Raw genomic sequence first — 23704 nt, 5'->3', positions numbered from 1 at the left:
AGAAGACAAGCATTAAAGTTCCTCGAAATTAGTAACACGGGTTATTTAGCGTTGACACAGCAGAGGAAACGAAAGCGAAAACTCACGTTTTCAGACAACGCGAAATGTGCTTCACTCACGTCGGGCCCGAACGCAGAACGTCAACTTGTTTCCCGCCAGTCATGCGCAGTGGACCTTTTGGCTTTTCCCTGATCTCATGGCGTTCCCGTCGCCGTCCGCGTTGTCTTTGCTTAAAGTCCCTAGTGACGCTCCTTCACAAACGGCTGTAACGCACACCGATGGAAATGAAATTTTCAAGATCTGGAAATGCATTCTAATACCACAACAAATTTATTTCATCTATTCTTACAATTTGTGGCCACGCGGGAAGCTCAGATTAAACAGTTGGATTTGATGTGTTTTTTTCTGTACTTATTCGATGGCGGCTATTTCAATGGTGGCCATTAATGTGTGGGACATAAGTTAATACAGGATCATAATTTCTTGGCAGGATTATAATCTCTTGGTTAATGTCGTTAAGTTGGGAGGGAAGGGCTTAAATATAACCGGATCCCGGGAGCTTTTTAAGGTCGAAAGGGGGGGGGGGTGGAGCTTCTCAATGGCAGTTTACCGTACCCTTTCTATGTTATTTGTATCTTGCGGTCTCAGTGTGACCGCGTCATCTTTATGCTCCAAAAATTCTTCACATGATACCATTTCCACATTACAAAGTGAGAAAGTATTTTATGGTGGATAGCAGCTACACTTCTTCAAAAAATCTTCAATTCGACAAAGGTAGGTGTCGAAATATCTCGATTACAGCTAAGCAAAGGAACCACTTCTACTGACTCCGGCAGTGATATCTCACGTATCGGAACAGCAATGGCCGCCAACAATGGTGAGAAACGAACACGCCTCGCTTCTAAGACGGACTGTTCAATTACGCCAAAATAGACCCTTGATCAAAAGTTGTTGATTTCACCTCTCTTTTTCCATGCCAGGAGCGTCACGCATTGTAATGACAGCGCATAAACAATTCACTAGATTAGAAACTTTGGAAATAGCATTATTTTCAGATTCAGGAAATGGGTACCTGTCTAATAGGAGAATATTTATATTCAGCACATAATTATTATCAGCGTTTTCCTTTCTGAGCAAGATCACTATTAGACACCGAGGCGAACGTGGAGCAAGGACGATCCACTCCCCCACCCTTAATGGTGCTTTTTTTCGTTCCTTCCAAAACATCTGTTCTGTCGGAAAACATCAGAAATTCAAGTGATTATTGTATAGAGGCCAAACTCTTTTCTGTCACTTCTGTTTGCTCCGTGTTGGACAATTTATCGAACAAGTTTGTATGTCGATTGTAAAATTTCATGATAGTTTCCGGGAAAATTAAAGCTAATTTGATTTCATAATTCAATTTGAATGTTTATACAGGCGTAATGGTGCACTACTGATTCTCTGAGATAAAAGTATATTTGGGCTGTGGATTTCTTGCCTTGTGCCTTTTTTCAACCCGGATTCAAAGTTCAGTAATCGGCTAGTTTTCATTATTGTAAACTTCCGAAAGTAACGACACTCGTTACTTTCGACTTTTGGAGCTCGTTACTTCGGAGAGCAAAAAAGTTATATGAAGTTGGCACGACTGAGCTCTGTTTTACGAAATAAAAGATAAATTTCGTTAAAACAGTTGTTAAACATGAAATCATATTCTTCGTTGCAGTTTGAAGCTATGTTTCTGCCACATGGGTAAGCTGCTTCATACCTAGACCGCGTTGTCAGTGGTCGGCAGGAAAGCTAGTCAGATACTGTAAACTGTTTCAACAATATCTCAGTGCGTTGGCCGAGTTTTCAAACGTTCCTTTTACTGAATAGTATACGCACCTGTTGAAATGATACAGAGTTGTCAATATCAATTTAAAGAAAAGTTCTTGTTAGTATACGTTCCTGTTACTTGATGAGAATTCTACGGTTTTTGTGTTAGCACGGCGCAACATAAACTGACGAAGCACAAATTGACATTTCACAACGCTTCGTGGCATAAGCGATACTTTCTCTTGTTGTAGCGTGCCTATGATCACACGGTAACTTTCACCTGACTATTGATTAGCAAAAAAAATATACCACTAAACCTTAAACTCACTGTTTTCGGCGGGGGAGGTGGGGGGTGGGGTGGGTGGGGTGCTTTATGGGTGGGCTCGCTACTTTAGGGATTTATTAGCGGTCACAAATTTTCGACGTTACTTTCAGGGGCCTCGCTGATTTCGGGAGGTTGTTACTTTGGGACGTTTACGGTAACCAAAAAGTGCAACCATGTCTGTATAGTGCAAACGGGCTTATAGGCATATTTCGGGAAACCTGGTCACAAACTAAGGCCACCGCGAAATGTTTCGCTTCCCATCACCCAACCGACGACAGCCTTTTTTTTTTTTGGACGAATAAAGAAAATTTAGGCTCATTGCCTTCTCCCTTTTTTCTGGCGTTTCCATGTTTAGTACCTTTCATAAACATCTGCAAGTGACTCTGACATCTAAACGACGTCTTCGAACACCTATGAAAGTGAGAGTGGCGAAATGGAATTCATGGCCGTGAAGATATAATCAAGGTTCGCCTGGAATAATTTATTTGTTAATTTTTCTTGTTAAAATTGTCTCAGGGTAATTGCATGTCATTCCGTGCATCAGCTAACAAACACTTTACACGTGGGAAAATGGTGATAGTATATCATTGAACCCGACATGCATTACAGGCTGAATCTAGTAACATAATGGAAAGGTCGTGACACTGGCCGTACAGTTGTTGTTTCTAAGAGGTGTATGGATATACTCAGGAACTTTATACAATTAATAGTTTCATGGAAGAACATTTATCTCAGGTTCAAGGGATGATTTATCATAGTTCATAAAATATTCTATTCAGTAATAAAGAATACGCCATCACCTGGTGACCTTTGTAGAGTCTCAGTGATTAGTGATGAAACGTAATCCTAATCCAGTTTGTATCGGGAATTTTTGGGACGGATTTGTTCACCGATTTGCCCCCATCCCCACAGCAGGGACAAATTTACACCATGGGCACATGCACACAGTCATGTATTCGCCGTATAGATTCGAAGTATGTATGATTTCTGCAAAGCTGCATGTATTTTGACCCGCTAGCCTTCGAAAACAAGTAACTAAACCCTGCGTCATGTTTTGTGGCTCGGCGACTGCAAATGGCTATGAGTTGTAGCAAGAAAACAAATCATCCATGTAGCTCGCAAATGGCCGTGATGACCTCAGATCTGTGTACAGAGACTAAATTTTCCGATTTGTATCTCGGCAAATTCGTTGTGCTCATAATTGGTTGAAAGAAAACAAACTTTCCGTCCTGTGTAACTCGCCTAAAGGCCGTGTTTTGTGGCCAGAATGGTTAATTCACCTTTTTCATTTGTGAAAACAAGATTTATATTCGAGTAATGTAAACAAATACTAACAATGAAAAAATTTAAAAACATCTGGCGACGCACTGTCTTGCAGGCTCGCTGGTCAAAGCTTTATTTTCTCAATTAAGAAATGTTTGTTACAAGTGTTGGCGATCTGAAATTGAATTCTAAGTGTCGCCAACAGTTCAAATGCCTTTCCTGGAAAATATTTTGTCCAGTACAAGTTAATACTTAATTAATTAAAAACACTTTTACCGCAGGCTTCAACTTCACGTGCAAATCGTTATCTGTCATTCGATCAAACTTAGTTTTCTATCGAGCCATTTGAACGCCACCAAAGTAGACCAAACATGCAAAGTACTCGCGTGAACGCACTGCTCTAATCTTTGATTACTACTACTTTTATATAATATAGTCCTTTGTGACTACATCCATCGCAGCATCAGATTAAGAGAATTAAAAACCTTAAATCAATTGCTATTGGAAGCGGATTGTTTGAAGCAACAGTTTAAACCGCTTCAGTGTTTCGTTACCGTGACAATATACAAATTAGTTGGAATTTCAAAAAAAATTCTCAGATTTTGGTAGCGTTTTTCAAAGCGCCCGCTGAAAAACCCAAGCAAATGCTTATATCTCGTGCAAGAAGAGTATTTCAACATCTTAGAGCCATAAAATGAGCTCGATTCGAGCTCTGCCACATAACGAAAAGTCTTTTTGCAATTGTAGACTAATACTTGCTTTACAACGGCTATTGTCACATCATCAAAGGATATGTTTTTCACAGTGACAGCTGTCATCTGCAACCGAAGGACAGACAAATACGGAGTGCCAAAAACTTCTTCTTTTAATAGTAGTATCTAATTCCCGAAGATATAATTTTAACTATTAACGCGAGGACGTTTTTGCAACGCTATATTTTGCCAATTTATTCGGCCATTTTTTGGCCAGAGAGAGTGCAAAATCCATTTTCCCAAGTATTCCTGAAAGTAGGCCGTATTTAGAAAAATGAGCCCCAAAACTTTCGAAAACTCATAAATACCTCTCTATAAACTCGAAACAAAGGTAAGTTAAGTTTTGACCGTGGCCACGCTTTGCTCGATATTTCTGTGCATTTGCTCTTAATTGCTACCCTTGCTAACTTTGTGTTTCACACTGTATTTACAATTAATTTACTTATTTTCGTTTTGTTCAGTGCCTTACAGTAATCAGATCTAATCTCTCCTTACAACAACAGAGCAAAATTAAGCGAGCAGGTCGGCTGAAATAAGGAATTGCCAATGACGCAATTATTTTGTTACTGAAACAAATTCTCTCAGTTCGCACTATAAGAAATACATATACACCAGTAAGGAGAATTTGTGTCACATTAGGACAGAACGAAAACCAAGTAACTACAACCGTTCGTACTTCTATCTGTTTTTTTTTTTTTGTTGTTGTTGTTTTGTTTTTTACTTAAAGACTTGGAGAGCAAGTTACAATGCCAGAGTTTTCTTCGCCGGTTTGTTTGTTTCGAGAAATCACCAAAATGTGAGTGACAAAGTCTATTGCCGCTTAGGAAAAAGTGCGAAGTCCGCAACAGGCAAAGCTTACACTGAATGAGCAATTTTATCAGACGGCTCTCTTTCCGAATCGGAAATCAATTTTCTGTACCGCAAATTTGAGGATTCAAAGCCTTCGGGAATTTTTCGTTCTGTTTGAAGAGACTGACACGAGATCTTTCGAGTTCGTATACACACTTGAATTGTTTTAACATAAAGATGCGCTAAGCGAAAGTTAATTAATTTTCAATGATAGCGAGACGAGTAACTTGTACGTACTGTACTTACAGTTCTCCTTTATGGCGGAATCTAAGACCATCCAAGAAATTCTAAATTTCACTTCGTTATTTGGGTAATGCCGTGAATCGAAATTGTAAAGCAAACGAGATTAAAAATTAGAATGGTCTCTGCGAAGCGTTATTTGAGGACGTGATCTGTCCACATTCCGAAGTGTCTACAATTTGAATGACTTGTCATCTTAGAATGCTTAAATCAACAAAAAGGTCAACACACGAAGTGATGACCAAAGTTTTAGAACGTTCCATCACTATACAAATACTATTTAGCAGCCCTCCATTTTGACCTTCCTTCCTATTTAAGCCAAAAACTGTCTATTTAAAAAAATAATGATTTGTTTTTCACTGCTTTATCAAGGTATGCATTATGTTCTTATTAATTACTGGACTGTAAAAGAAAAAGAAGGCTTTAAGAAAAGCAAAAACTAAAACACGGTCTTTAGTAAAGCGCTCGGTTTATCATTGTGGCAACTGCTTCAGTCTTCACCTTAGAGGCAGATCAGCATCTTATTTCTCACGACGTATCTCAACAAAGTCCAGTGAACAGGTCTAAAGAATTCTTAAACTGATCACCCATGCCAAGAACCATAAGAACTCATCGGAGAAGTGCAAGAGAGATAATTTGTATGTTTTCATGTTGGTAATCAAAGGACAATGTGCACGTCAGTGATTGCATGACTGCCTGAGTAATGTTACCACGAAATCCGAAAAAAAAAAAAAAACTTTTGATGGTTTTAAACGAGACCTTGGAAAGCGATAGTCAATAAAGTTCACTGATTCAATAATGGACACGTTCCAAGTTTTTAATCGCGACGATTTAACTGCATAAGGAGATTGTTTTATTAGTTGTTTTTTTTTCTTTTACAGTGACCTTTGTACGACAAACATCCACTTTCGTAGTTTTCCAGTTGCCTAGCTATCATGACTAGAGAGAAAACCTTGTTTGGAACAAACTCGTTTGGATTGCGGCTATTCGCTTTATCGTGAAGTTCGGCCGCAAGGCATTCGCGGCCAGAAAGTGTATTGCCGGTTTTTATGTACATGCGATGTCATATTCCAAAATAAGAAATTACATATCCTTCTGAGGTTTTAGTTCATCAGATATATATCCTCTAAAAACTTCATGTTTCACAATTGCGTTCAGTGCCTTACGGTGATCAGATCTAACTTCTCCTCACAACAACAACGCAAAATTAAGCGCGTAGGTCGGATGAAATAAGGAATTGCCATCAAGACACATCAACACATTCTTTTGTCACTAAAAGGAATTCCCACAGTTCGTAGAAATAGATATACACCAGTAAGGAGAATTTGTGTGTCACATCAGGACCTTATCAAAACCAACCAATTACAACCATTAGCACTTCTACCTGTTGTTCTTTGACTGAAAAACTTGGTGAGCAAGTTATATGATGGCGGAGGTTTCTTCGCCGGTTTGTTTGCTGCGGAAAATTACCAACTAAAATATGCGCGACAAAGTTCATTGCATAATAGTACATTGGGAACTGAAACACAGAGAATTTTAATCCAAAAAAAGCAAACCAGATTAAAAGATGTGCAATTTTGTAAGATGATAGATTGATTGTTTTCGTGCTGTGGGGCGATCAAGGCCAAAAAATGAATATCTTTTGAAATTAAAGCCAGTGAGACTTGAGAGCGCGAAAGCAAAGTAGTAGGATTAAAATGCCTCTGAACAACAAATGTGCAAAATACCTGGAACAGACTCAGCTGTCGCAACTGTTTAATTGGTTTTGCTGATCTGTTCTCCTGTTGTTTCTTCAAATGATCAAAATCTGCAATAACAATCCAATGAACACTGACGTTAACACAACCTTCGTAAACGACACTTTGGAGAAGTAGAATTTTCCTTAGACTTCTTACAGTGTTAACAACAAACATCAGACGAACTATTTAATTAGGCAATCGAACCCTGAAACGTGAATCTATCACCACATTGTTAAACAAATGATGAAGTTTCTACCTGCTGATGTTTCTGCTCCAATCAGCACCCTAAAGGAATCGCCACTTCCTCCTTTCTCTTCTTTACCAAACACCTGTGAAAAAATCAGGAAGCTTCAACGTCAGATCGAAGGAAACGGAAAGTGCTGATGAAGTAATATTTAACTGAGAGGACACACTCTTCATATTACAATCTTGGTCAGAATAAAATAAAAAAATAAAACCATCCCTCTCCCCGAGTCAAAAAATCAACGATGAAGCGGAGCTAAACCTAAAATGCGCCATTTTTTTGTCATTGAAATGGGGAAAGGGGTGGTCTTAATTTCTCATTGAAATTGTCCACGATTGTTTATTTTCCCCCTAGTAACGCTGTGACAATCGTTTGTCTGTTGTGTTTATAGAGAAAAGTGATTCGCCGCAGTGATTACCTTACGTGTCTCAAACACTTACAGTGTATCATTCGGTGCAATTGAACTTCCTGAAACCAATTTATCTTCAATTTTAAGTTTGTGTTCTGTCGCTGTGCATGCAGGCTCGATTACCAGCCGCTTTTCGAGGAACATAGACCGACTCGAGAAATAGCGGCGGCAATAGCGCTTACTCTATTAGCATAGCTTGAACACCACACTGTAAATTACATCGACGAAATGAAATTGACTCAGAAAATGGAATGTTTCAGTAGGTAGAGACAATTCTAAACACACCTTTTTACATACTCTTACATACTATAGGTTCAACAATAGAAACTAGACTGAAGTAGACTTCTACAATTTCCCTTCACTAAATTTAACATTCCGTCACAACAAGAATCGATTTCCCTCATATTTTCTCCCCTTTCTGTTATTTTTGATTTCATTTTCATTGCTTTATGTGGCTTTTGTTAATACGACCCCCTCCCGCCAAAAAAGCAACAACATTTGAATAGTGTCAATTTCCAGCCCTAGCTTCATAAGAATTGTAAACTTTCTGTTTCGCACTTACTTACAATTAATTTACCTATTTTCGTTTTGTTCAGTGCCATACAGTAATCAGATCTAATCTCCCTTTACAACAACACTGCAAAATTAAGTGAGCAGGTCGGCTGAAATAAGGAATTGTCATTGACGCAATTATTTTGTTACTGAAACAGATTCTCTCAGTTCGTACTGTAAGATATACATATACACCAGTAAGGAGAATTTGCGTGCGCGTCAGGGCAGAACCAGAACTAACTAATTACAAACATTCGTACGTACTTTAATCCATTGCTTTTTGACTACATGGTTAGCAAGTTATAATGCCGGAGTTTCTCCGCCGGTTTGTTTGCTACGGGAAATCATCAAATGTACATTGCACAATAGTGGAAAAGTACGAGCTTTCATAATGAGAAGTTTCGCAGCGACTAAAACCTACAACTGGCCATTTTCTTAGACAGACCTTTTTCGACAGAGAACTTGATCTTCTGTACGGTACTGAGAATTCAAAGACTTCGCCGGAATTTCTCGTTTTGATTGCAAAGATCAGACACGCGAGATCTCTCGAGTTCGTATCCTTGATAAGTTTGCCTTAATTCGTATTTTTTTAGACCTAAATATGCTAAGAACACGTAGTCAAGAGGGCACTAGAGTGGAACCCACAGGGGAAGCGAAAGAGAGGGAGACCCCAAAACAGCTGGAGGCGCACGAGAATGGCAGAGTTGGCGGCGAAGCATGTTACGTGGAATGAGGCAAAAGGCACTGCACAAAATAGGGTTAGGTGGCGCGCGCTAGTTGAGGACCTATGTTCCACTTAGGAACGAAGACGATTAAGTAAGTAAGTAAATATGCTAAGAAAAACGCAATTTATGCAATCAGGATAAGGAGACATGTATGTATATACTGTACTTACAATTGTCCTGTATGGCGGAATCTAAGACCGTCCCAGAAATTCTGAAGTTCACTTCGTTCTTTGGGTGATGCCGTGGATCCAAATTGTGAAGCTAACGAGATTGTGAAGCGCTATTTGATCTGCCCACTTTCCGAAGTCTTAAAAAAAAAATGAGTTGTCATCCCATAATGATGCTCGGATTAACAAAAAGGTTAACATATGAAGTGATCATCACTATAATTAGCTTTCATATCATGACTTCCCTTCCTCATGTTTAAGCCAAAGAAATAATGACTTGTTTTTCACTGCTTTATCAGTGTTTCTAAAAGTTACTGGCAGCAAAAAAGTAGAGTTGAAGAAAAAAGTAAAAACGAAAACACGGTCTTTAGTAAACCGCTCGATGCATCCGTTGCGACAACTACTTCAGTCTTCACCTTATAGTCAGATCAACATCTTATTTCTCACGACATATATCGGAGAAGGGAATAACAGTGATGGCAAAGAAAGCCTAAAACGGCAGAGATCACCAAAAATCACAACGGACACACAGGAAATGAGTAAGTTTTATAAGTCTTGCGTGTAAAATGTTCATATTTCGGAATATTTAGCGTTCTAAATCGACCGTATTACGTTCCCCATACTTTCCCTTGTAAAGCGTTCAAATTTGTCACGGCTCCTCACGTAACCTAACACCGCGTCAGTTCAGACTCGACTCGGGAAGAAGTTTCTCAAGTGCTTCTTTTCGCCGAATGTTTACTTGTAATGACCCGTAATCGATAGGAAGATGCTTAGCTAGATATTTGTTGTTGATTTTGAGTTGGGTTGAGACAGAGAAATGGCGTTAATGTTTTAGTGGATGTTCATGAAATGGCCATAAATCGTAACGTTCTATGTAAACAATACGCCAGCACAGAAAAAATAATTGCTCTCACTATCCATGTTAGAATAATATGCAGGAATTACATTAGGGACAAATGGCCATTTTTGCAGGGGGTCCCCTTAACTTGAAGGGAATAAAATATTTTGGCCCACTTTTCTGTGCCCAATCATTCACTCCCCAAACCCAACATTTGTGCCAAGTTTGAGCGAAATCGGTGAATTGAGCTGTGTCACCTCCTGCCTGGTTCCCCTGGTTTTGTCGTGACACCACCCTTAATAAATGCAGTTTACGATAAAAAATCTAATTTGCGAGTTTTTCCACAGGCAACTTTTTGAGATTGCTAATGGGAGGTAACCTTAATTTATATTTCGCTTTTCTCGAGACGTGAGCTTGGCACTCCCGTGATGTGAGGCAGAGGGGAGAGAGCCTGGGAACGAGGATGTATCCCATCATACACTAAAAGCACAATCTAAGATCACGTGTTCAAAAGTATGATTCCTTCGAAAAGATGGCGGGTATTGTGTCTTCCAGGGTAAGACATTTTGGCGTTTTTTCTGTTTTTATTTGCTCTCTCTGTGGCTTGTTCTTATACTATCATTAGCAAAATTTACTCCTTTATACTGAAAACTAACTTGCAGCGTAAGGAAGCGTTTTTAGAGGGTAAATTCGAGCACATGGCAATAACATTAACACTACGTACCACAGTCAGTACATAAGCTACTAGATCATTAGGCTGGTCTTCAGAGCAAATAGTGTCCAAGAGCAAATAGTTGTGTATATTTTTTAACGCTAAATTTTAGCACAGTGTTTTAAAGATAGATTCTGTCGATAAAATAATTTGTGTTAGTGTTTACAGTGGACCATTTTCCAGATTGGGGAATACGACTTAATTTTGTAAGTGATGTATAAGCTGCCTTATGTAAGGAACTAGGGAAACTGCAAACCGAAAATTATAGGACATTGTACTCAATGCAAAGACAACTCAACTCAGGATTTTTTGCTGAAATGTTTAGAATTATTTTGTTTTCTTTATTTTTCTTTCTTTAAAATTCATTATCAGGGGTTTCAATAAGATTTTTAGCTGGTGGACATTAGACTATGACAGCCAGGCAGAAAAAATGTAAGGCCCGATGGGCCTTGCAAAGGTAGGGAGCAGAAAATTTTGAAATTCTAGGCTTGCACAGATGCTTGCAAGAATTTTTAAATTCTCTGTTTTTTTTTTTTTAAATACAGTGAATGGTGAAAAATGTACCGTTAGCAAACCATGCGAACAGCGTTCTGGATTGACTTTTGTGATGTACGAGTTTCCTTCTTTCCATCATTTTAAAAGCGAATTAATAACTCAGAATAAAGGTTTCAATGTCCAGGAGAAAGATGAACCTGAGCGTGATACTATTCTTTATTTGGTGCAAACAGGTTATATTTTTTGTCTGCTGTTTATAGAAAAATGAAACTTGAGACTCGAACTTGGTCATGTGCTGGGAAACCAGTGAAAACACCAAACCAATTGAGATGACTATCAATAATTTTGTCGCTTAATTTCTAGCCTTTCACACTTTATAGACAGAAAAAAAGAACATTTTCAAGTATATTTTCGAAATTATAGAGCATTTTCACGTGACATCATCAAATTCTTAAATCCAAAACTAAAGAGCCACCAAAGTTTTTCTCATCAAGCATAAGAGGTATTAAAGTTATATCTGTTTACAACTTTCCAGCTGAATAGCGCCCTTCATTTGGAGACCAGCGCATTTTGAATTTCAAAGTTACATGTATGGCGGTGCGTGACATAAAGTTTGTCGAAAAATATGTATTTATCTCGTGATTTTTAGCTATTTAAGACATTGTCGTATTTGGAAAAGTACTTGTTTAACTGTTTATTTGTTCAGTGCAGATAATCATTGTAAGTTAACCAAAGAAAGTTCCAGATGTTAACACTATTTTCTGGCCGTCATATTGGTGTACCACAGAGGAACACCAACATGGTGGCTCCATACTAGGCTCTGTAAATTTGTGCAGAACGTTTCCACGAATAAAGTATCTCAACTTTGGGACAACGCACACACCTTAAACTTGGAGAAATGTCTTTATTTATTTTCTGTAATATGACAATTTCTTGACGTTATCCACTGCATGGTTTTTTATTTTATTTTTTACTGCGTGACAATGAAAACGCTCTATTATGTTAATTTCGCTTTAAATCTAAATAGCAACGAACCATGAACTGGCAAGTTTCGCAGTAATTGGATTTCACGGTTAATTTCAAACCATTAACTCTTGCAGGGAAATGTGGAAGTACATTTAATATTTTATTGTGCAAGTAAAAGGTTTTGAACAAGAAGACTGTACTAATCAAAACAGGCTCCTAGGTTGAAGTTTCCTGTTAATGTAAATGAATATGTAAATAATTCACTTCTCCTAAGCAAGATTATCCACGAAAAACTTTTTACTTCTCACTTCACAGTGCTACTTTGACACAAAGTAAATAACACCCTTTCAATGTGTCGCGCCCCAACGTTTATTTTGCATGAAACTCCACCTACTTCTGGACCTTTTCTTTGCGGGAGCAGAAAATTATTGAGTTATTTGCCGCATAATTTTGACACTTTTCAAGTGGGTTTTTGTGCATAACATGTTTCTGCAAAGCATCATTGGGCGAAATTGCAGGCCAATTTGAAGATACAACAGAGATAATGTGTACTTTTACCGGCAAAATCGTGTTTTGTATGACTTGAAATAAGCTTATTTTTTTAGATGACTGTTAGTCTCGGGGAAACAGCATAGGGCAACAACATTACTATATAAATTATCGGTGAAGTAGCCGGGCAAAGTTCTCTTCACAGTGGGTCAATTTGTCTGGTACCCGGCCCTTAATGTAACCGCTGTTCATTATCATTTTGCAAAACAAAGGAAAACCATGAGATGATAAATATTATGCCTCTATGTGAAATAAATCATACACACGACAAGAATCTTTGGAACTACACGTACATGTGTACAAAAACTACTGTATTTACGGAGGGTAACGATTGCCTCAGTTGGTCTTCATTGTAGTTCTGAGAATTTGGTAGCACATCAAGAAAATATCTCCTAGTCGATTTTGTTTATCGTTCTCGCTATACTTCTCTGCTTTTCCCTTTTTGAAACACCTTTTGTAAACCAGATATTGATCTTAGAAATGTAAACTTTCAATATCTAGAGAATAAACAACCGCTGATCTGTTGTTAAGGTGGCACTTGAAAAAATTGAGAGTTGTGTAGTATGTTCAATAACCTGAAGATATTTAACGTAAGTAACGCTTCGATTTACAGCGAAAGATGACTATCTCCGAGATCACATGATTTTGGAACGCAGTTTGTAATCTTTGAACTTTTAGCCTTCCGAATTAACAAAACTTTCGTTACCTTTGGGAAATCTTCGGAAGTCTTCGCAGATCTTCGAGTGATCTCCAGAGTTTTATCGTCGGCCATCTTTGGAATACCTCGGAATCTTCGTATTTCTTTAGAAATCTGCGTTGTTATTTGCAAACGACGTTTTTGGCGAGAGTCTTGATACTCGTTTTAGAGTGTGTTTCAGATTGTTGAACATGTTTGCAGATAATTTCATGATATAATCGTGTGTTCATGTGATTAATTCAGATGACCATCCGTACTCCTTTCAAAAGTAATTTTCATTGTCCTGGCATTTTTCTGCTTTATTGAATTATGTGTTTGAAGCTTTATTCGATGAGAATTTAATGTTTGAAGATAATTTGAATTCTGGCAAGACAATTTATTTAATTGTTGTAGAGAGAAGTTCGTTGTCGTACCGGCCATTTAAATCGCATTTTGCCTTAAAACAACCCACCCAGAGATAAAACTGTCGCGTTTTGACCACAAAGATTTAGATGGTGTTGCCAAATATAGTGCCACCGTAAAAACTCAACGTTGTTTATTCACTTAAAATATTTCCCGAAATCATTTCGACCAAAATGGTGGCTACCAGAATCGAGATCTCAGATTAATTACGGTCGAAGGTTAGCTATTGAATTATATGTATCAGTCGTTCGAAACAAATAAATACTACGACTTTTTCTGCTAGAAAAAAAAAGCCTCGTCAAGCAATCCTTACAACAATATATTGCCACCATTTTAATCGAAAGTTATGAAATTAAAATTCTTATCTCGTTGCCATCTCCATTGTTGAATAACATTAACTCCTCGTGTATTTCAGTCTCTTCTTTCGTTCGGCGGGTCATCCTCGCCGTTAAGCCATTTCTTCTGCTTAAAAAGAAGAAAATAAAGAGAAAAATAATTTTTTTCTCGAGACAAATGTATTTCCAAGTTACACTGTTGCTACCAGGGCCCGAAGGAGCGACCAAAGCTCGTATGACCTGAGAGCAACGGGTAACGAGAAGAACAGGAAATAGCAAACAAATTCAGCGCAAACATCTTACGAACTAATCGCGCAAAATTATTTCTTAATCCTTCTCTGAAACTTTCCATCGTAGAGATTACGGCAAAACTACGACTCTTTGGTTTATGAACGAAGGTGTTTACAACACAGCAAAGAGAATATTATTGCGAGCGAAAGGAAGAACTTAACTTTAGGAAGGTAGAAATTGTTCCGTTGGCGAAGGGCAACAAGATTAAATTATATACTCACCATTAATGTTTTAATTCATCCATCTCGTCCTGCTGTACATGGAGGAGGCCCTTACTATCTTGAAACTTTCGAGCAAAATGAAAAATTGTTCAAGTTGGTGGATCAGGTAACAAACCATCACTTACACATGTAAGGATGCAACCTTAAACAATAATTAGAGAGAAATTGCATTACTACGGTGCAATGTTTAATAGCTTTTTACCATAGTATGTGAAACATCAGACTTAAAAGACCTCGGTCACAGTTTTTCACTATGGACCTCTCAGCCGAAAAAATAACATATAGTCCTCTCACAAACCACAAGCTTGACCTGCTGATCTCAATTATTTCAGATATCTACACTCACCAAAGCCTTCCTAAAGTCATTAGGGTCGATTCCAGGGAGCACCAGCTGTAGCAATGGTGGAACATGGCTGTGGCCAGCCGGGTATGACTCATCTGCCCTGACAAGTGCTTCCACTCTTATTAAACACTGCTAGCATGATGGCAGGCTTGAAGCACTCTACAAATGCTGTCAGGTCATCATCCTTCAGCTTAGATTCTTCTGGAATGGGGGTCTCCCAAGAAGTCTTTGGAAATCTCCCTCTAATGAAAAAAGAAATTAAACAATTTATGGTGGTACATGTAAGTTTAACATAGTCAAATGTAAGTAAAACTCTTATATACATGCATATGTACATACATACATACTGTATACTGTATTTAATACTTCATTACCTCTCAAATTTTTAAGTAGCTAAAATACGTAAAATAAGCTAATACACGTACATGTACATGTAGCTTTCGCAAGGTGAAATTCAGATACAGTGGCCATATAGTCATGTAAATCATCAACATGTACATGTGGTTGTAATGTGCAAACAAGTACGTGTAGTGTGATGTCTGAATAAAATTCCATCAAAACTGAACATTGGATACAATGTACCTTAATTTTTGTACTTCCAGAGTTTTAACAGGATTAATGGTCATTGGATATCAGCCATTTAAATACACACCAACTCAACTGGGGGTAGCTGGGTCTTTATTGCCCAAGACCATACGTGATGCTCCCCCTAACGGGGATGTAAATAGAAGAACAAAAAAAATTACAGATTTGCACTAAATTCTAATAACGTTGATTGCTCACTGATCGCAAAGGGAATGCTTACTAATATGGCAACTGTTCACTTATACTTGCCGGGCGTGGCATGGAATTTCTGCTGCAGTATTCAATTGTGACGAACAAGTCTATCACTCACATAACATGCACAACAAACATGGTGAACAAAATCTGTCTTGTACATGAACACGTATGTGTCAAGTCTTCATGCGGTCATATTAATCACAGAATTTAGCAGGTGAAACCTTTCGAACTGAACTTCTTTATAAGAAAACTTTACCTAGTAGATTGTCAAACCAGGTAAGCAAAATCTTCCTCACAGCCAGTTAATTTGTGCAGTGCCCGGCCCTTAATGAAACCCCTGATGTCGGCATTTATGATCAATAAACAAATTACTACCTACTTGAACCCACTGTTGTGCTTTTCAGGCAAGAGTGTTGTTGGCAAAAACAGAGAAAAGTAAAACATTGCTTTGCTAAATGTAACATCATAATGACGCATCAACAACTCCACTCATCGAGCATCTCTTGGGTGGAGTCTTCTGAAAAATACCTGAAAACAAGACAGGCAGGTTCAATGTTGTTCTGATCCAGTACATAAGAAGAGCACTACCATTTCACTCTGGTTTTGGTAATATGCAGTTCACCTGGGAAAATAGTCCACTTTAAAGTTAACCAAGGCTGCTGAATAACAAGACTAAAGATGTATCTGTACAGTTGTCTCCATCTGAAGTGAAATATTTGTAAATATGGGTGAGAGCATGAACTAAGGGCAACTCTGCATGTTGTTTCATCTTACACTTCATCACCTTGGTGCTGGTATTTTGTGGATAATTCACTTCAGATTGAGGGATCTATGTCACTATGTCACGGTTTGCACATTGAAAAGTTAAACCTAAATTTTTCAAGTTCGTCGTTTGAAATTTGTGTCAATCCCATCCTTACAGTATTTCTTTATTGTTTATTATTACATGTAGCTCTTTGGTGTTTTTCTATATTTTAGCTAATAAACTATTATTTTCAGGTTTTCTTCAGTTTAAAGGTAATAAATTTTGTACATGACCAAAGACACTAACACAGTACATATACCTGTACAGATGATGTTGCACATGACCCTTTTTATTCAGCAGTCTCAATTAACTCAAAACTGGACTATTGCCGCAATACAGACACGCTCTCAACTTGAACTGGGATGCTACCCTATTGTATCTAATCCCCTGCAATTCTTATGGTTGTCTTCAGCAGACAGTGCACTCTCGTAAACCTAAATCAAACTCTTGAATAAGTGACGTTAGTGCTTAAACTCAGACTGTCTAGTAATTGATTTAATATTTGAAGTATGGGTCAAGTAAAGGGTAGTTTAAAATCCCTGTTTCTTGAAACAGTTTTGTAGTAAACTAAATGTACATGTTGATTAGACAGAATTTGTGTGCATGTAAAATCGTCCCATAGTAACATGGTACATGTACAAATGCTACATTCTGTAGATAGGTACATTTACACAGTGCGCCATACTATTTAAAAATATACCCAATCAGAATAGAGTAAAGGTGTTGTATACTCGACAGTAATACATCTAACTTTCCCAGCATGTGCCGAGTTAATTGTGTTTGCCACTGTATTTCCTATGGCATGGTATTAAAATAATAGTTACATGCAACATGTTCTTTGGTATACCTGTACTACATGTATGAAATATCCTACTTGGCACTTGTGTGATCTTCTTGGTATACAAACTCACCAAAAAATCTTGTGTGTAAACCAAGGAAATGCAAGTGACTCATGGGATATTCCATGGTAAACCCTTCAAAAAACACTGCATAACTAGTATACTGTACATTTTGTACAACTTACACTCTTGAAACACGGACCACATGTTTCACTGTCTCTTTAAGTTCTCTGGTAGATAATAGAAAATAATAAATAAAAAAGTTTGTTATTATTCACGTGTCATACACATAACACTTAAAACAATACAGACTGTAAAGGTGTGAGACTGGAGGACGACGTTCTTTTGCTTTATCAGCAGCAAGACTTTGGAGTAATGTGCCTCTAAATACCAGAAAATCAGACTCTGATAAGTCCTTGAAAACTCATTTATTTAAAACGATCTTTGCAGCGCAGCAACATTTAGACAATTTTAGGATTTAGCTTTTGTATCTATTTATATCTATATTAAACGGAAGTTTCTAATATTATTGTTATTCAACTATTCGCATCTCCCATAACTTTAGGTTTTTCATCTTTGTTATATTATATATTTGTATTCATAGTATTGTTCATTTTTCAGTATGTTTTTTTTTATTTTCCGAGGGCCACAAGTTTATTAGACTTTGGCTATTAACTGTTAACCCTCCTTAAACAACGTCTTCATTATTATTATCATTATTAGTAATTATTATTATTATTATCATTATAAGTAATTATTATCATTATTATTATTATTATTCTAACTATTAAAAGGGCCTCCAGGTGAGTTGTTAACCAAGTACATGTAATGTTCACTTTTATTACTATCATTATAATAAGAAATTTTAATATTTTTGCTTGAACTTTCAGTTGTGTAATCAAGTATAAAATGTACATGTATAGTATTTAACATACTGTAGGCAAGAAAATCAAATGTTCTTGGGTCATGGCCCAAGCCACACTTCATTGCCCACTGAACCCTGTGGCATGATATTATACATGTGGGGATCGAAATTTGTAAAAGTTGAGCTTAAATCTTTAACTTGTATTGGAAATCCACTCTATAAAAATTTCACACACAGGAAGTGTTGAAAGTCTTATATTAAACAATTAGTTTATGAGCTTGAGATTTCTATCATGTGATAGCGGACGAGGGCGCAAATTGTCTTGAATTGCACAAGAAAAGCATCAAAAGGTCTCAAAACTTACATGGGATGTTTCTTCAGTCCAGCCACTTCATATTTTGAATGAAATGTAAAGTCCACCAGGTCATAAAGAGATCGTCATGGCAGAAGAAGGTCATCTCTTGATATAAGTTCTCACTTCCTAAAGGGAATTGATAGAAAGTAGAGAAGTTACATGATGTACTTAATAAGACTAGGTACATGCATGTACATGTATACCTTCACAAATGTTTTGAATTTATTGTCGCTTGGCTTTGAATTTATTATACACAATGTAAGTGAGAACCAACCAAGTAAGAGACACGATGTGAATCTCAGTAATCAATAGCATCATGCAACGCCTGTGAACATTCAGCTACAGTATGTAGTGGCCAGTGCGGCCAACACTTACACCATAACTCTGTGTCTGTTGCATGAAATGAATAGGAGTATTTCTCTTCCCTTCTGGATAGAATGCTATTGAAAATAGATGTACATGCACCTACGGTTATCAAGGCTGTGATCAAAGGAAATGAAATCCTGGGTGCACAGCACTTAAGCTTATTTGAAAAAAGTAAGTTTTTCCAGTTGCCCAAAGGCCAACGTTAGTGGCCTGTGGGACCCGGGCACCTCTAGAGCACAGCCCTGGAACTTATGGTGCTAATCTTATTTTATTTTATCCTCCGTGTGCAATGAAATGAATTTATACCCTTACTTGAGGGAAGGCATCGGCATCCTACCTGAGGCCTGTCTAAATTACAAACGTGTATACTGGGACTCAGTCAGCCTCATTGCACAACGATTTTGTAATCGAAATTTCACCGCATGTACCTATATCTGTACACGTACCTAAGTTCGATAGATACTTAATCACTGGCTGCTGGTAAAAGTGCAATCACACTAGTATATTCAGCGAGCATTATACTCTTAGTATTCACTGTATGCAATAGCCAGCAATCGCAAGCACTATTGGCATTTTGGCAGTTTTACCGATTCGTTGTGATCCTCGAACGCTCCTTGATAACAAGTATGGCAGACCAGAAAGAAGAGGACAAACGAATCATTACATGCGCGGCATGCAAGATTCCCCACAGCATCCACATTTGTGGTCTGCCTGGACCTCACTGCCCGGGTACGCAAGGCCTCCCAGCTACCGAGGCGTCAACCAGCTCTGAAAATTTTGCAGGAGTCATCAGGCGCGGAAAACGAACTCACCAGCGCAGCAGCCGATCAAGCCCATGTTGCAAGCGACATTACCGTCGATGAGGAAGCTATGCTACAGGCGAAACTAAAGCAACTCCGGCTTAACTGCAGAATACCCTGCCACTTCAAAGCTAACCCCCAAAATTGACTGGATACGCGGATACGCGGATACGCGGATACGAGGATGGAAAGAAGAGAGACCCTGGGGACGAAGCTATGAGCAATAGGAGTGGATACGCGGATACGCGGATACGCGGATATGAACTTCGCGGATTAAAAAACAGAACACTACTCTAATAGTTCTGTCGGAAATACTATTTTACCATTACACTTATCCTTTAGTCACAAATTCTAGTTCAACGGTTATAAAACAAAAGATTACTCTGATCGTTCTGTCAGAAATACAATTTTACCATTACACTTATCGTTTAGTCAGAAATACTATCAGAAATACTAGTTCAAAGCAAACTTTCGTGTCCAACTATTCTAATTTGTAAACACGTGCAACATCCTTCAGAAATACGATAAACAAATCTTTTCCACGGTTAACATACCGCCAAATAAATTCGGCCAGATATGACGAATAATGTTCTTTCTTCCTTCCATGCGTAGGAAGGTTCACTTTCATCTGCCTCCAGTGTCCTTCCTGTTTATTTGTGTCATAACCCTCAGGACTAACGAACTCTACAGAGTGGTTTACAGTTTTGTGAATGTATCCGTACTTATCTAGGTTCACATACGCTTTCCAGCAGTCGCTCACTATGGTGGTGCCTGGTTCAATCCATTCTTGTACATGCTTCAATAATGTCCTTCAGTCCTGTCTTCCACGCATACAATGAAGCACTTTCTCGATTCCTGTTCGATTCCGCCGAAAACCCACTGTCCCTCCACTACATGCCCGCGATGATACTTTCTCTTTCCAATCTTCGATTCGTCTATTTGTACAACTTTTCCAGGTCCTCCAAGTTTCTCTCGGTTTTCAAACAGTGTCACTTCACAAAGTTCGCGACAAAACATGTCCCAGTCCACTGCAGTGTGGGAGCCAAGGCCAAGTTGCTGTTTAATTTGCCATTGCTCTAATCCTTGGCTCCACCAGTACGTAAATTTTATAACCTCTTCTATGGACAGGTTGGGAGTAACTGCAGAATACCCTGCCATTTCAAAGCTGCTTCCTTGAAGACTGCGGATACATGGATACGTAGTGGCGAACACCACCCCTCTCCTAAATATAATCCAAGTGTATATGGAAGTGGATACGCGGATACGTGTATACGTGGTGGCGAAGACCACCCCTCCCCTAGAAATGATCCAAGTGTATATTGAAGTGGATACGCGGATACGTGGATACGTGGTTGGGAAGAGCACCCCTCCCCTAGAAATAATCCAAGTGTATATTGAAGTGGATACGCGGATACGTGGATACGTGGTGGCGAACACCAGCCCTCCCTTAGAAATAATCCAAGATTCGAAGTATTAATGGACGAAGATACTTTGATCCATGAAGTGTAAAATGTTTTAATATTTAAAACCATTTTGACTGTAGCACGCCAATCTGAAATGTAATAATCACATTAACTAATGAAAACTTTTTCGAAAACTACATGTGAAAATATTTTACATAGTTTATATTGATTGGAAAATGTTCTTAACCGATGGAACCAGAATATCATTTACGACAAAAATTAGTTCAAAAAGATATGGGAATGTGTTGTACATAGTTCGTATGATCGTCGTTAATCACTGAAAAAGCCTGAGGGTACATGGCCTCTTGATTCTAACCCTCTCTTGATGGCAGGAGTGACACTGCGATGCGTTGGTAACTGGTATCTTTGCCGAAACTCTGTTTGTGAGCACAGATCACTCGGCCATGTTATTGAATCTGGGTTATTCTTCACAAAAACTGTGACAGGGTTTGTGGTTCGCGGGATCCTGAAGGAAAAGATTTTTCCCATTCCAGAGTTTTCCAAACTGACTATGGCATCTCGAAATTCTGCTTCCGCAATCCCACGCAACTTTCGAGTGGCGCTCTGCTTGAATGCCCTGAAGGTGAAGACAGGTCCGGAGAATAGGATGCAGGCGGTCTTCACTGCTAATGCTGTCGGCTGCGGTTTTTCGTCGTCCAGTGTTGGTGTTATCAACTCGCCCAGGAACTAAAAATATCACATAAAAAAGGGGGACATGTTTGTTTTTGTGGTCAAAAAAATACAGATGTGCGCTATTATACTCGTATGAATTGGAAAGCGTGGTCGTTGTTTTAAAGAACGAATGATTTGTATTCACATTTTTTATTGCTAGGCGCGCTCTTAGGTTCTTCGCTGTGTGATCTTAGGGTAATTTTTTTCGAAGCACAACATCGGTTGGAAATTCTTTGTGAAATGTGCTATTTTAGCTTATTTTACGTAAACTATCATTTTTAAAACGGAAAACATACATTCTGTTTAGCTCTGTTGGGCTCTGACTCTTAAAAGAACGTAGACTGTACTCTCCATGTTACGGGTTATTATTTTCCGTTGGTAAGGTAGTCGTTAAAAGACAACACTGCGTACGGTGTAGCAAGCACAATGCATAGGTACGCCATTGTGACATTATTTAAAATTACGTGCATTTCAAATTAGTTACCGACTGGGTACGGCGTAAGCGGTCTCGTGGAAATTCGTGTGTATGGCAGGGTATGTACGTGGGGGAGAAATTGCAGAATACCCGGCCACTCGAACTATAAACAAATCTTTAAGCCTTGCTACGCGACTACACAGTTTGTGTATTACTTTCTTTTTTCACGTTTTTAGAACGAGAAATTGACACTTCGCTACTTACGTGACTATGGCTATTCGGCTGCGCGTTTTTGGATGTTATCACGTTGTATTATAAAGGAAGACCTGTGTTTTGTTTACATGTTTTGTATCTCAGAGAGATAGGATGAGGGGAAGTGAAATACTATGTACAATGCTTACCTCAACAAAAATTTCTTTCTGTGATTCGGCCCAAGTAACGTAATCAATGGCACTGAGGAGTGTTGATCTTTCAATCTTGTCTGCTGGCGGTGTGGGTTGTGTATGCTCGAGAAGTTGCGAAGCGACATGGTTGAAGACATGGAGTGCGGCAGCTACGCGCAGAATTACGTCGATCTTTTTTGTCTTTGGCGGGGTCCTGCCTTCTGTAATGGCTTCATTGACTTCTGCAATGAACTCTTCATTGAGACCGTTGACAGTGTCATTTGCCTCTTGCGTCAGTGTGTAGCTTGAGCGCGATGTATGCAATCTAGCGATTTCTATGAATATATCTTCACAATTTGAAAGGGCACTTTCCTTTAATGCTTCCACTGCTTGGTTCGTTTCTTGTGGGGATGGCCTGAGGCATTTTGGAAATGTTATTAAAAATCGGTCAATAAGACCGTGTCCCTGGTCTAATAGCGTGACAAGGCGGGCGGCAAACGGAACTTGTGTAGCACCAAGTATGGAAAAAGGCGTGTTTGATGCAATCTCGCGCGTTCTTTCTGTGGCGTACCTGTATGAAGCTTCCTCTCCAGAAAATAGCTGACACAGAACTTGCACGTCTCCAGTGGCGTTCTCTTCGTCGGACTTCAGTAATTTAAATAAGACATCGTAAATCTCACCGGACAAGAGGAATCCCTTTTTGTTGTCAGCGATTGTCTTTATAAGTCCTGAGGATGTGCACTTTTGAATTACTGGAGATGAGGAATCTGTTTCCCTGACCACTGCAACCATCGGAAAAACAGCACATTCTTTAATGGCTTGTGATTTCCCTGTCGTCGGTGGACCAACGAAGATTGAATAGATGTTTAGAGGCATCTCTTGTGTGCCAGTGACAAGTGTACTTGCTGATCCAGCAATGAAAGTTGTCGTGGTGATAAGACTTGTGGATACGTATCCTGGATTAGTGCTCAAGGAATGAGACTTGTTGACGATGAAGTTCCAAACATTAGGCAGAGAAAGTTTTTCGAACGGATCCGGGAGCGCGATTAA

General features: G+C 38.6%; 1 protein-coding gene and 2 long non-coding RNA genes across 7 annotated transcripts in view; 1 reads left to right on the top strand and 2 right to left on the bottom strand.

Moving 5' to 3' along the window:
* Positions 1-13394, bottom strand: part of LOC145470375 (uncharacterized) — a 31982-nt gene extending 18588 nt beyond the window's left edge. Inside the window, exons 1-4 of the long non-coding RNA XR_014042483.1 lie at positions 13329-13394; positions 9066-9086; positions 7222-7294; positions 6954-7033 (exon numbers count right to left, since the gene is read on the bottom strand). This is a non-coding gene — a long non-coding RNA (uncharacterized LOC145470375). The remainder of the gene's footprint in view (positions 1-6953; positions 7034-7221; positions 7295-9065; positions 9087-13328) is intronic.
* Positions 1-23704, top strand: part of LOC145470447 (roquin-1-like) — a 66723-nt gene that overhangs the window by 30745 nt on the left and 12274 nt on the right. The window contains exons 1-3 of one of the 3 annotated variants that reach the window (XM_081454257.1): positions 9070-9601; positions 10307-10456; positions 14901-15192. The exons of 1 other annotated variant lie outside the window; for it this stretch is intronic. In XM_081454257.1, coding sequence (XP_081310383.1) covers positions 15049-15192 — 144 coding nt within the window. In that variant the 5' untranslated portion in view covers positions 9070-9601; positions 10307-10456; positions 14901-15048. Of the gene's footprint in view, positions 1-9069; positions 9602-10306; positions 10457-10984; positions 15193-23704 lie in introns of those variants that run through there. One more of the 3 variants, XM_081454256.1, reaches the window with a different exon arrangement.
* Positions 15066-20189, bottom strand: LOC145470490 (uncharacterized). 3 transcript variants are annotated; one of them, XR_014042496.1, is made up of 4 exons: positions 19509-20189; positions 18565-18681; positions 15494-17565; positions 15066-15153 (listed from the first exon to the last, which is right to left on the bottom strand). It is a non-coding gene; the product is annotated as an uncharacterized LOC145470490 (long non-coding RNA). The 3 variants fall into 3 exon arrangements; XR_014042495.1 differs by having other exon boundaries at positions 18565-20189; XR_014042497.1 differs by having other exon boundaries at positions 15494-16393; positions 18565-20189.

The sequence above is a fragment of the Orbicella franksi genome, chromosome 15 (assembly GCF_964199315.1).
Source record: "Orbicella franksi chromosome 15, jaOrbFran1.1, whole genome shotgun sequence".
Taxonomy (NCBI): Eukaryota; Metazoa; Cnidaria; class Anthozoa; order Scleractinia; family Merulinidae; genus Orbicella; species Orbicella franksi.
The sequence above is the reverse complement of the archived record's forward strand: the minus strand, read 5'-3'. Positions and strand labels throughout refer to the sequence as shown.